Source organism: Camponotus vicinus, unplaced genomic scaffold (genome assembly GCF_025532165.1).
Source record: "Camponotus vicinus isolate PSW18456_S1 unplaced genomic scaffold, iyCamVici1.0 SCAF_1, whole genome shotgun sequence".
Taxonomy (NCBI): Eukaryota; Metazoa; Arthropoda; class Insecta; order Hymenoptera; family Formicidae; genus Camponotus; species Camponotus vicinus.
In genome coordinates, this window is record NW_028141945.1 from 26,897,278 (window position 1) to 26,910,804 (window position 13,527).

Genomic DNA, 13,527 nt, shown 5'->3' on the forward strand with positions numbered 1-13,527 from the left:
GATTGTAATTAATCATCAGAACTAATTAATATAAAATTTTTTTTAAACTCTTTTGTAATATCAAAATTTTTTTTATTTATCAGGAACTGTAGTACACATTAAAATGAAGCAAATGTGCTATTCAGAACTATTTGATCTTTAAATCGAGTGTGAAGTTAGCACCCCATTTTTTAAATGTTATTATAATGATGTTAATCGCCGAAACTCTTTTAATTTTTAATAAGGAACTCTAAAACTTTAAAAGGAAGCTGGAACTCTAATAAGAACAATCAGAACTTTCAGTCGAAATTCTAACTTCACACCCCCAGGTCACACCAGGTTCACTGGCGCCAGTGAATAGACCTTTTTACATCCTACAACTTTTGTTTGAAACAATTTTTTGTAAAACTTCTATTTTTTGTGATATTTCGAGGTCCCGACTCTTTCGAACACTTCGTATGTCGTAGCGATGTAATGACACGTTTCCGACCCCAGGTTCAGTTGCAAAAAATGATTCTTATGGTGCCCCCGACAATCTCTAAAAATTTGGCGGAAGAATTTCCGAACACCCTGTATACAGGGTGTCACAGACCACCCGTATCAGCGGAATATCTCAAAAACTGAGCGCGGCAGACAAAAATATTTCAGACAAAAGTTGTAAGGTTTCAAGTGGCGCATTACATGGCGATATCAGTATGACCTTGAAGAGTGTTGTCAAGGTCACGTAAAAATTACCTTGAATTCTGTAAATAGAAATCCCTATTTTTTATTGCATATTCTTGTAGCTTATCTCGAGGGCTTTCCAAAACACTATAACAAAATATTTTTCCCTCAAGTACTTTTTGAGTTATAAGGCTTGAAAGCATTTCTTAATTTTACATATACCGTAAAATATCTTGTAAAATATTCATTTTTCGATTATCTTACCTTAATACTTTTATGTACAAAATAATGAGAGGAATCAATTGGTGTAAAGAAAACACATAGTTGTTTCGAAGAAAAAATATGTAATTTGCAATTAACAATTAGGGGGAGTTCCCCTAGTAGCGGACACTTAAAGTTTTTCGTAGTTAAATTAAAAAAAATGTATTTTATTTCTTTATATTTTGCATTAATTATTAGTTAACAATATTAGAAATGAGAATAAATAAACGGAATAATCAACTTTTCTATAATATAATATTTAAATCAGTGTCAAACTTTAGTATAAAATTTTGTACGATCTTGAAGTGGCGCCTAGTACCGGACATGGTTAAAATAGATCCCCTAAACACCGTATAACTTCAAAATAATTTATAATGATTACAAATATAATTATCAGAACATTCAGGGATATCAGCACATGCCTCGTGAGCCCATTCCTAGCAGTTGGAGCATTGAATTCAATTTTTTTCATTGCTCTCTGGGCAAACTACACAGGTAGTATCATCGTTTGTATGTTTAGATGTTAGTCTTCTAGTTTTCTTTATCTTCTTTATTCGATTCATCTTTTTAAACTTATTTCTTCACAGACATGCAATACTGACATTTTTAGTGTCTGGCAAGGTTAGAACAAACTATTCTGTCCGAGCCATGGGACAAAAAATGTATTAAAAAATAACGAATTCGTAAAAACTAGTTTACTTTATGCAAAAAACACATAAATATTTGAAAACTATTTATCAAAATACTTCAAAATACAAGAACACGTATTATAGATAACAAATCTTCGTAAGTATGACCTGTTTCTAAATTATACAATGCAACGTTTTATCTTCAAACGCATCGATTAACAGTCCTCTTAGCTTGCATATGCAAATCTGGATTGTGTCGCATCCTGCATGTGGGTCACTATACTCTCTCCGCCCTGTCATCGAAATAATCACCCGATCGCGTTTTTATTCGCATAGATATGACATATGTCCGGTACTAGGTGCCGTCCGGCGCTAGGGGAACTCCCCCTACATTTTTTCTTAAAAATAACTATGTGTTTTCTTTACACCAATTGATTCCTTTCATTATTTTCATTACATAAAAGTATTAAGGTAAGATAATCGAAAAATGAATATTTTACAAGATATTTTACGGTTTATGTAAAATTAAGAAATGATTTCAAGCCTTATAACTCAAAAAGTGCTTGAGGGAAAAATATTTTGTTATAGTGTTTTGGAAAGCTTTCGAGATAAGCTACAAGAATATGCAATAAAAAATAGGGAGTTCCATCTACAGAATTCAAGGTGACCTTTACGTGATCTTGACAACACTCTTCAAGGTCATACTGATATCGCCATGTAATGCGTTACTTGAAACCTTACAACTTTTGTCTGAAATATTTTTGTCTGCCGCGCTCAATTTTTGAGATATTCGACTGATACTGGTGGTCTGCGACCCTGTATACAAGGTGTTCGGAAATTCTATCGCCAAATTTTCAGAGATTGTCGGAAGCACCATAAGAATCATTTTTTGCAAATGAACCTGGGGTCGGAAACGTGTCATTACATCGCTACGGAGTGTTCGAAAGAGTCGGGACCTCGAAATATCACAAAAAATAGAAGTTTTACAAAAAATTGTTTCAAACAAAAGTTGTAGGGTGTAAAAAGGTCAATTTACTGGCGCCATGTGTTTTATCTTGGATGGCGTCGCCAAGATCACGACAAGGCCACCTTGAATTTTTGAAATGGAACCCTCCACTTTTTATTGCATATTCTTGTAGCCCTTCTCGAGACCTTTTCAAAGCACTAATTTTAATAACTTTAAGTAAGCCGTTTCGAAGTTATTGAAGTTATAAAGTTTTTTCTGATAAGTCGACGACTGTAGCTATCGTATTATTATCCGCGACTGAAGGTAGAAGTGATAAATGATGGTGGATCTACTTTTATAACTGACCGATGCGTATGATATTTTGGGCCATTTTTTATTACAGACATTCGAGCAAATAAAAACCTTCATTTTTTTGTAGACTTGAGTTTATACTCCAAACAGTATTGTTGTGCATTGTTGTTAAAGCACGTATTCGATTGAAATCATCATCTAGAAAATAAAGTATTTTATTTCTGATTTCTGATATTATTTCTTTCTGACCAAATGCGACATGGAGCGATACTCTTGGAACGAGTATGCTAACATGATTGCTGTTTATGGAGAGGCCCATTATCACGGGCGTAGCAGCAAGGATCTATCAAGAACGTTTCCCAGGACGGCGCATTCCTCATCACAGTACTTTCGCCCAGGTGTACCAGCGCCTCAAAGAAACTGGATCAGTAGATGTTCGCAGGCCTGATCCTGGACGTAAGCGATCTGTTTGCACGCCGGAGATGGAAGAGAATATCCTGTCCTGTGTGGAAAGAAACCCTTCGACTAGCACCCGTGCTGTGGCTGCGGCTGTCGGTGCAGCACACAGCACAGTTTGGGAAGTCCTACATGAGCAGTTGCTACATACATACAAGCGGCAGAAGGTGCAGAGTTTGAATCCAGCTGATTATTCTCATCGTCAAGAATTTGTGCAGTGGTTTCTGCGGAAGAGTCACCGGGATCCAGATTTCCCAAAATTTATTTTGTTCACCGATGAGGCTCTGTTCACCAGAGGAGTCTTCAACTGCCACAACAGCCATGTGTGGGTGGATGAAAATCCGCATGCTGTGAGAGTAGGAAACTATCAGAAGCGGTTCAACGTGAACGTTTGGGCTGGTATTGTCGGCGACTGTCTCCTCGGACATTACATTCTGCCCAACTACCTGTGCGGGAATAACTATTTGACATTTCTGCAGAACACCCTCCCGGACTTCGTAGAGTACGTGCCTCTAGCCATTCGCCGAAACATGTGGTTTCAGCATGACAGAGTCCCGGACCACTATTCGCAGCAAGTGCGTATCTTTTTTTTTACAAGGGGAAATGCATTTACGCATCCCCCCGCCTTTTGGAGTGGCGGGGGGTATGCGGGACTCCGGGAGAACTATCTGCCTCCCGAATACCCGCTAAAATTCCTTGGTTGTCTCCTTAGTGCACAAGGGGGGAGGCCACGGGATCGCTTTCACATTCGTCCGCGACCCCCCCCTCGGGCACGAGAGACCCCCTCTTCAATAGAGGAGGGGTCCCATCCATGTTGGGGCAAAATACTCCAACGGGTGACAGGGCGAGTCACTTAACCCTGTCACCCCTAGACCACAAGTCGCGCCCATGAGCCCCGTTTCCCACACAGGGCTCCGCGGCTTTGGCGACGGGTGGTGACCGTCGTCCCTCTCGGGGAGGGACTTACTAACAGGGGACCCTTGCACTTATTGCAATTGGTCCCCGCGGTCCCTAGCCGAGGGATCAATTTTGTCCCTCGGCACATCTCGGGAGGAGGTGCGGGGTTATATAATCCCCGCTGGGGGCGCTAGGGGATCTGTCGGGCAAAAGCCCTTCTCCCTGCGTCCCCCCTCCTCCGGCGGATGGGATCAGAGGAAGGGTCGTCTTCACGATCCCGCTCCGCGGCCTCCTTCTGCGACATAACTTGTTCGCAGAAGGAGACCATCGCCCGCCATGCATCCTCGCTCCCGACCATGGCCGAAACCACAGCCGGGAGCGAGAGATCCTCGCCGATAGCACTTCGCAGATCACAGTGCAGCACCTCCCAAGCAGGACATGCCTCAAGGGTGTGCTGCGCCGTGTCGCGGACCTCCGGGCAGTGATGACATTTGGTCGTCGGCTCGCGCCTTGCCTTCTCGTGCAGGTACTCACCGAAGCAACCATGCCCGGTGAGTACCTGCACCGTCCTAAACGGGAGTCCGTTGGGCCGCCGATCCACGCAGTCCTCCAGGACCGGGCGAATGGCTCCGACAGCTCTGAGGCCGACCCTTACATGGGCCAGCCTCTCCTTCCATTTTTCCATAGCGAGCTGCCGGAGCTGGAGCCGGGCAGCTTTCACCGTGCGCGGTGCCGGGACGATATCCTGCTGGCGGAGAGTGGCGCGTCACTCATAGGGAGTGGCGTATGCCTCTGCCAGCAGGTCCCACGGTATTGATCCCGACACCGCAAGCGCCGCCTCAGCAGGGGTGGTTCTGTACCCCCTAGTGATCCGCACGGCCAGCCTTCGTTGCAGACTTTGCAGAATCGCAAGGCTGCCCCGGCTGGCCGATAACGCGGCGGACCACACGGGGGCCCCATATAAGATCATGGATCCTACCACCCCCATATAGAGACGGCGTACCCTATCCCTAGGCCCCCCAATGTTGGGCAGCAAACTCTCGAAAGAGTTAATCGCTGCCCTGATACGGGAGGGCCAAGCGGTGAAAGTGCTCCCGGAAACTCCAGTGGCAATCGTGGTGCAGGCCCAGATATTTCATGCTGGGCCGCACCTCGATGCGGACTCCCTCGACAATAATGTGGGACTGCGGCGGCGGCTTCTGCTGAGGCTGCTTAAAATAAACAGCCTCGGTCTTATGAAGCGCCACCGTCAGTCCCAAGGCGCGTATTCGACCGACGACCAACGTCACCCCTACCTAAGCGAGGCAACATGCCTCCTCCCATGTATCCCCACGGGCCATAACCAGAGTGTCGTCTATGCAGACACTCAGACCCGTGAGGAGGGCGCCCCGCAAGACACCGTTGTACCCGAGGTTCCAAAGGATCGGGCCAAACATCGATCTCTGCGGAACCCCGCAGCACACCTCCCTCCGCATCGGTACCCCGTACCGGGCCCGATATGCCACGGACCTGTCCCGGAGGTAGTCCGAAATGACCTCCCGCATATAGGGCGGCACTCGGTGGTAATCGAGCGCGCGCCCTATACACTCCCAGGGTAGGGAGTTAAAGGCGTTGGCGATGTCCAGTGACACCGCCAACGCCACCCCACCCCGGGAGACAGCCTTATCCGAGAAGGCTCGTACGCGTTTAACCATGTCCACCGTTGAACGGCCTTCTCGGAATCCGAACTGACAGTCGGCCAGATCGGGGCCTACATGGGACAGGTGCCGTTGGAGGCGGGCAGCGAGCACTCGCTCAAAAAGCTTACCCGCCTCGCCCAACAGGCATATCGGGCGATATGCGGAGGGAGACTCCGCGGGACGCCGCTCTTTGTGGAGGACTAATGCCGCCTCCTTCCATACGGGGGAAAATTGCCCCGACTGGAGGCAGGCTGTGAACAGCCTCCTCAGCCGGTCCCCTAGGACACCGAGGGCCAAGACCCAGGCACGACCGGGAATCCCATCCGGCCCCGGGGCAGTGTTTTTTGCCCGGAGCCTCCGAATTGCCCCGATCAACTCATTCTCTGCTACCCCCAGATCATCGGTCCAAGATGAAGACTGGACCGACTGTCCCGGAGACTGCCCCGCCCCTCCCCTTCTAGAGGGTAAAAGGACGGAGACTACGTCTTCCAGGACCTGGGGGTGAAGACTCTCCGTAATCCGGGGACCCCCCGATCGCAGTTTCTTCCTGACGATCAGGTAGGGGCGACCACATGGATCCTCGTTGAGAGTCTCCAAGAGTTCTGCCCAGGCCTTATCCTTGGCCCTCTTGATGGCCCGCTGCAGCGTTTTCTTGGCTTCTTTATAGGCCGCGTGCAGCGTTGCCGCTTCAACCTCAGTATGGCGCTTGCGACGGCACCTGGTGTACCGGTGGCGCTCCCTCACGCAAACTGCACGCAATTGCGCAATTTCGAGCGACCACCAGTACACCGACCTCGTAGCAGGGAGGGCCCGGATCCGGGGCATGGCAGCGTCACATATTTGTGTCATCGCCTCCCGGAACCAGGAAATCTCCCAGCTCACGTCGCAGGGGCCTGGCTCTGGTATCTCCAGAGCCTTAGCCGAAGCGGCAGCCACTAATGTGTCCTCTGCCAGGCGCTTAAGCGCCCAGCGGGGGGGTAGGGGTGTACACGAGGGACGCGGCTGCCTTCCGAGGGTGGGGTCGGAGATGTCCCACCGGATATACCGATGATCAGACAACGTCTCCGACCCCTCCATTACCCTCCAGCCGACAACCTTATGCGCGACCGGCGGGGAACCAAACGTCAGATCGACGATGGACCCGCCGTTATGCCGCACGCAGGTGTGAGCCGAGCCCCGATTCAAAACAACGAGACCCAGCTCCGCCCCCCATCCCGCAAGCGCCTGACCCCGCGCGTTCGTCACAGGGGAACCCCAATCCACCAACTTGGAATTGAAGTCCCCCGCGACCAATACTGGACCAGGCAGATGGCGACGTACAGCAGTCGCCACCCGGTCCAAGTACGCGCAAAATTGGGCCAGGTCGCGGTTTGGCGAAAAATACACCCCCACCACGACAATTTCCCCCCACTTCGCGGCCACAAAGCCGCTTCCTCTCTCGAGAAGAGAGAGGGGGAGAGCTTCCGCCTCACACTTTCCAATGATGGCGATTAAGCCGTCCACATCGCCGATCCAAAAGGACCTTGGTGCGACGTGGTTCGGCTCAGCCGCTACAGCCAGGTCAATGTTCCACTCCGCCAGGGTCTGGAGCATAAGGTCCTGTGCCCTGGCGGAATGGTTCAAATTCGCCTGGAGGAGGCGATATCTTTCGATACTTAGGCAGTATACATCGCCTCCTCCTGGCTTCCAGCCGAACCAGTAACTGACTCGGGGTTAGGGGGCATTCCGAGATCGGCAGATCCGCACTCTTTTCCCTAGCCTTCTTCTGGGGGGAGGGGCATTAGTCCCCTTCCCTCCCTTCTTTTTGGGCCTCCTCTCTGGCCGGCGGGCCGCATAGACAGACCCCCCATATCTATGCTCCGCCTTTAGCCCCTTATCCGTACAGTACGGACATCGGAGCTCAGCGGAGCAATCTACGGCCTTATGGCCTGATTGACCGCAGCGGTAACATAGTCCGCTGTGGTCCTTATTCGCCTTACAATTTGCCCTCGAGTGACCAGCTCCCAGGCACCTGAAGCACTGGAGGGGCCGGGCACCGAGGGCAACAACCCGGGCCTTAATCCACCCAATGGTGAGTAGGCCCAGCAGGTGCGTACCTACTTGAACGCGATCTTTCCGGACTAGTGGATTGGGCGAGGAGGACCTGGCCTGCGAGGTCTCCTGACCTTTTTTTTTTTTAAAGTAGAGGAAATGCTTTATGCATACCCTTACTCCCCGGGGAGAGAGCAAGGATTATGTTGGACTCCCGGTCTGTGGTGCAAGGACTAACGGTGTACCAACTAAAACCTCTACGGATGCCTACCCGGGTGTTTGGGCGGAGGACCGGGGACGCCAGAAGCATTACTTCCGGATGTCCCCCCCCCCACCCAACCGGCCTAACCCTGTGTGCAGACCCCGTCGCATTGATAAACGCTACGAGGCCCGTACACGCCGCCTAAAAGGCAGCGCCTTCATCTAGTTGCGGCGCAGAGGGGCATCACCTCCACGCCGCGCCCCCTCGGGGATTCCGGGAGGCGGGGTCGGGGTCCGAGTCTCCCGCTCGGGCCCCGGCCCCCCGAGCCCGGAGCGGGCCTCCCTCCCCCCTAAGTGGGTGGGGGATTCGGGCTTGCGCTCCGGGCTCTTTTTGGTGTCCCTCCAGGGGCGTGCCCCCTCCCCTCCCCGTGGGGAGTGGGATCCGGCAATGCCTCAGAAGGGCTCCGCCTCACCTATGGGTGCCGCTTCGGGGAGCCCGAGACTTCCCGAAACGGCACCCCCTTCTCTCCTCGGCAGGGGACGGGATGGTCGCCTCAGCGATCGCCCGCCCCCCGTCGAGATCATTCCCCCCGTTGTTGGTTGGGGGAGGGTGTTGGGGGCTGCGATGCCTCCTTCTTGGGAGCGGACTCCTATTCGGCGGAGGCATCCCCCCATCTCCCGGCGGATCGGGAGGGGCGCCTCGGCGACGACCTTCGCCGCGCCCCTCCCTTTCCGCGTCCTCCTGCAGCATTATTTTGCCGCAGAAGGAGGACATGGCCTTCCAAGACCCCCCTCTCCCGACCATGGCTCTAATTATGGTCGGGAGAGACAGGTCCGCCTCCAATGCAGCCACTAGGGTTGCACGCTCGGCCGCCCACACTGGGCAAAACTCCAGCGTGTGTTGCGCCGAGTCGTGCGGATGGCTGCAGTGGTGGTACTCCGTGGTGCGCTCCTTGCCGCCCTGCGTGGTGAGCACCTGCGTCATTCGGTAGGTGATTCCTTCCTGCTTGACCCTGTCCACCTATTCGGGCAAACAGGGTCTAATGGCCTCGACGGTCCTTTTTCTCGCAATGTGCGGGTCCCCAAGTGACCTCTGCCACTCGAGGACCATGGACCGCCGAGCCTGGTCCCTTATCATCCGACGAGCCCTGCCGGTAACCTCGGCCCCGCTCTTCCGGATCCCGCGAACCCTTTTGTACATATTATTGTACATCCGGGCCGCGAGATCCAGCGGGGTCTTGCCGGTCAGGGCCGTCGCCGCCGCGTGGCTTATGGTTCGGTAGCACCGAGCCGCTCGGATCGCCACCCGCCTCTGAAATCTACGAAGTAGATCTTTCGGATGACGGGTGGCGGCCACGTCATCTGCCCACACAGGGGCCCCGTAAAGGGCTACCGATGCCACCACGGCGGCATACACTCGGCGAATCCTTCCGCCCGGTCCTCCGAGGTTCGGGAACAGCCGGCCCAAGGCCATCGCCACTCCTTCAACCCTCGGGGCCAGACAGCGGAAGTGTTCGCCAAAGGACCAGGTCGCGTCCAGCTGGAGTCCAAGATATTTCATCTTCTCTCCAACCTGGACGCGAACCTCACCCACGCGAATGAAGGTCGGAGGCGGCGACGCCGTCGCCGCGCCCCTAAAGATCACGGCTTCGGTTTTCCTAGCCGCCACCTCCAACCCCAGAACCCGCACGGAGCGCACCACGCTCTCGAGGGCTATCTCCGCCCTTATCGTCGCTTCCTCGCAAGTCTGTCCCCCAGCAAGCAACAACGTGTCGTCGGCATAGCACATAACACTGCTGCCGGGGGGGGAGGGCTGATCGGAGGACGTGATCATATGCGAGGTTTCACAATAGTGGACCCAATACCGAGCCCTGTGAAACCCCGCACTCAACCCTCCTCTCGCGCACCGTCCCGGTCCGTAAAGGCCAGGACCCTGTCCCTAAAATAGTCCCGGACCGTGGCGGTGAGATACTGGGGCACACTGTGGTGTTCGAAGTATCCACCGCCCCCCCAGTATCCACCGCCATGGCAGGATGTTGAAGGCATTGGTTATGTCCAACGACCCCGCCATCCTCCACTTCGGCCTCCACAGCGGACCGGACGCGACGGATCGTGTCCTCCACTGTGGACCGCCCGCTGCTTAAGCCATATTGGTCCCGACTGAGGTCGGGACCGGTCCGAGACAAGTGTCGGACGAGGCGGTTGGCGATAATTCTCTCAAGAATTTTTCCCGCCTCGTCCAACAGACAAATGGGACGGTACGCCGAGGGCTGGTCCCCCGGTTTGCCCTTCTTCGAGATGAGGACCAAGTTGGCCCTCTTCCACTCTGCGGGGAAGCGACCTTCTCGGAGGCACCTATTAAAAAGGTGCCTCATGTAAGCACCTAATTCCTTAAAGGCCAGGGCCCATACCTTTCCGTGGATGCCGTCAAGGCCGGGAGCCTTCCCGGATTTTATTCTCCCGACGGCGTCCTTCACCTCACCCTGGGTGACCCCCAGTTCCTCCTCGTTCCATTCCCGCCCCGTGTTGTCTTCGGGGGCGGGAGCGGCCGTGACGCCCCCCCCATCTGGGAAGAGGGTCGCCACGATCCGCTGCACGAACTGGGGGTCCAGGACTTCCGTGGTTAGGGGCGCCCCTCCCTTCAGTTTACGCATTACTATACTGTAGGGGCGTCCCTACGGATCCTGATCCAGGGTGAGGATTAATTCCTCCCAGGTCCTGGCCTTCGCGGCTTTGATAGCCGCCCTGAGCTCGTTCTTGGCGTGGTTATACACCTCGAGCATCTCCTCGATTCTCGCGGCCTCGCTACGACCGTTACGGGCTCTTCTTGCCCGGTCGTAGCGTCTGCGGAGGCGGACGGAAGAGCGCCCGAGTTCGGCAATCTCCTCCGTCCACCAGTATGCTGCCTTTCCGGGAGAAGGGCGGATCCGGGGCATTGATGCGTCACACGCATCTTGCATCTTGCCCCGGATCCATCGTACCTCCTTCTCCAGGGGTAACTCGTCTTCCCCTCTCCCTTCTCTTGCCCATATGGCCGCGAGAATCGAGGAGTATAGTGCATCCTCCTCTATCTTTTTCAGGGCCCATCGCCGCATTCCGCCCTTGGCCTCTCGGCGGCTTCTGGGGTCTCCTGACCTATCTCCCCTGAACTTCTTCTTGTGGGGGTATCTGAAGAGCATGGTATACGAAATACCTGTCGCAAGCGAAGAAGAGTTCATTGCCAGGATCAGAAGAGCAGCTGTTCAAATTAAGAACGATCCTAGCGTGTTCGCCAGAGTCCGCCGGTCCTTGGTTCGGGAGGGTCCCGTTAGCGCACGGTGCGATAGCGCACGAACCCGATAGCACACGAAAAATTGAACACAATTCCTGATAGCCCACGTCCCGATAGCACACAAGATTCCACATGGGTTTGCAACGGGGTGGGGCGGGGCGGGGGTGCAGTCTGTGCGTGTACTTTCTCATTGGTGTGCTATAGGGATTGTGCGCGATTTACTTTGTGTGCTATCGGGACGTGGGCTATCGGGAATTGTGTTCAATTTTTCGTGTGCTGTCGGGTTGGTGCGCTATCGCATCGTGCGCTAACGGATCCCGCTCCCTTGGTTCGGCGCTGTCATCCGTGCAGAGATCTTGAGGGACGACACTTCGAGCACTTGCTTTGAGATACCTTCCTACATAATATCGCTCATACAGAGCCTTCATCGGCTTGATCAGCGACCGATCTTGCCTTCATTGGCTGGATCAGGCACCGATCTTGCCTTCATCGGCTGGATCAGCCACCGATCTTGCCTTCATCGACTGGATCAGCCACCGATGTTGCCATGGTTGGCTAGATCATCTTCCAATCTGGGAATCGAATTTGTGTTTGGATCTTTTGCCTTCGTGGGCGCGACATCTTACCATGAAAAGCTCGATAACTTCGAAACGGCTTACTTAAAGTTGATAAAATTAGTGCTTTGAAAAGGTCTCGAGAAGGGCTACAAGAATATGCAATAAAAAGTGGAGGATTCCATTTCAAAAATTCAAGGTGGCCTTGACGTGACCATGGCGACGCCATCCAAGGTCAAACACATAGCGCCAGTAAATAGACCTTTTTACACCCTACAACTTTTGTTTGAAACAATTTTTTGTAAAACTATTTTTTGTGATATTTCGAGGTCCCGACTCTTTCGAACACTCAGTATGCCGTAGCGATGTAATGACACGTTTTCGACCCCAGGTTCATTGCAAAAAATGATTCTTATGGTGCCCCCGACAATCTCTGAAAATTTGGCGGTAGAATTTCCGAACACGCTGTATACAGGGTGTCTCATTTAACTTGAGACATCGAAGTAACTCGAAACCATGGCGGTTTCGGTGAGAATGTTTTAAACAAAAGTTGTATGGTTTTAAGTTGGCCATAAGATGGTGTCATTGGTTTTACCGTGAAAAGTCGTTTGAAGGTCACGTGAAGGTCACCTCCAACTTTTTAAATGGGACACCTTATATACTTTTGAATACTCTTATAGCTTGCCTCGAGAGCTTTCCAAAACACTGTAATAAAGTATTTCTTCATTGAGTACTTTTCGAGTTATAAGGCTTGAAATAATTTCTTAATTTTACATAAACCATAAAATATCTAGTAAAATATTCATTTTTCGATTACCTTACCTTAATACTTTTATGTACAAAATAATGAGAGGAATCAATTGGTGTAAGGAAAACACATAGTTATTTTTAAGAAAAAATATGGAATTGTTAATTGCAAATTACATATTTTTTCTTCGAAACATCTATGTGTTTTCTTTACACCAATTGATTCCTCTCATTATTTTGTACATCAAACTATTAAGGTAAGGTAATCGAAAAATGAATATTTTACAAGATATTTTACGGTTTATGTAAAATTAAGAAATTATTTCAAGCCTCATAACTCAAAAAGTACTTAACGAAAATGTACTTAATTATAGTGTTTTGGAAAGCTCTCGAGATGAGCTACAAGAATGTACAAAAATATATAGGATGTTCCATTTAAAAAAATTGAAGTGACCTTCACGTGACCTTCAAATGACTCTTCAAGGTCAAACCAATGATACCATCTTATGGCCCCCTCGAAACCATACAACTTTTGTCTAAAACATTTTTCTCTATCTTGCTTATTTTTCGAGTTATTTGGCTGCCTAAGTTAAAATGGGTCACCCTGTATATATATGTCCAGGGGCAGTTTTGACGACAGTTTTTTTATTTAATATAAAAATATGCGCAAATGTCCAGAGAGTAACGTGCAACAAGCCGTTTTAAAAAATTTTATTTAATTTTCGAGTTATATAGTAAAAAGCACAAAATGGTAGTTTTGACTACTTCCTTTATAGTTCCGCAGTTTCGAAGACAGTGTATATAAAATATACAGTTTTTAATGTCACAGAGGCAGTTTTGACGACTAAATGTATATGTTCTAGCTGCATAAAGTTTGTTTTGACGACTTGTCGTCAAAAAT

At 50.8% G+C, this 13,527-nt stretch overlaps 2 protein-coding genes across 2 annotated transcripts; both read right to left on the reverse strand.

Moving 5' to 3' along the window:
• Positions 1-4,333: 4,333 nt before the first annotated feature.
• LOC145964538 (uncharacterized) lies at positions 4,334-4,828 on the reverse strand. Its single transcript, XM_083087478.1, has one exon. The coding sequence runs from the start codon at positions 4,826-4,828 to the stop codon at positions 4,334-4,336; it is 495 nt and encodes a 164-aa protein (XP_082943604.1).
• Positions 4,829-10,729: 5,901 nt separating this feature from the next.
• LOC145964725 (uncharacterized) lies at positions 10,730-11,233 on the reverse strand. The gene has a single exon (XM_083087804.1). The coding sequence runs from the start codon at positions 11,231-11,233 to the stop codon at positions 10,730-10,732; it is 504 nt and encodes a 167-aa protein (XP_082943930.1).
• Positions 11,234-13,527: the final 2,294 nt, after the last annotated feature.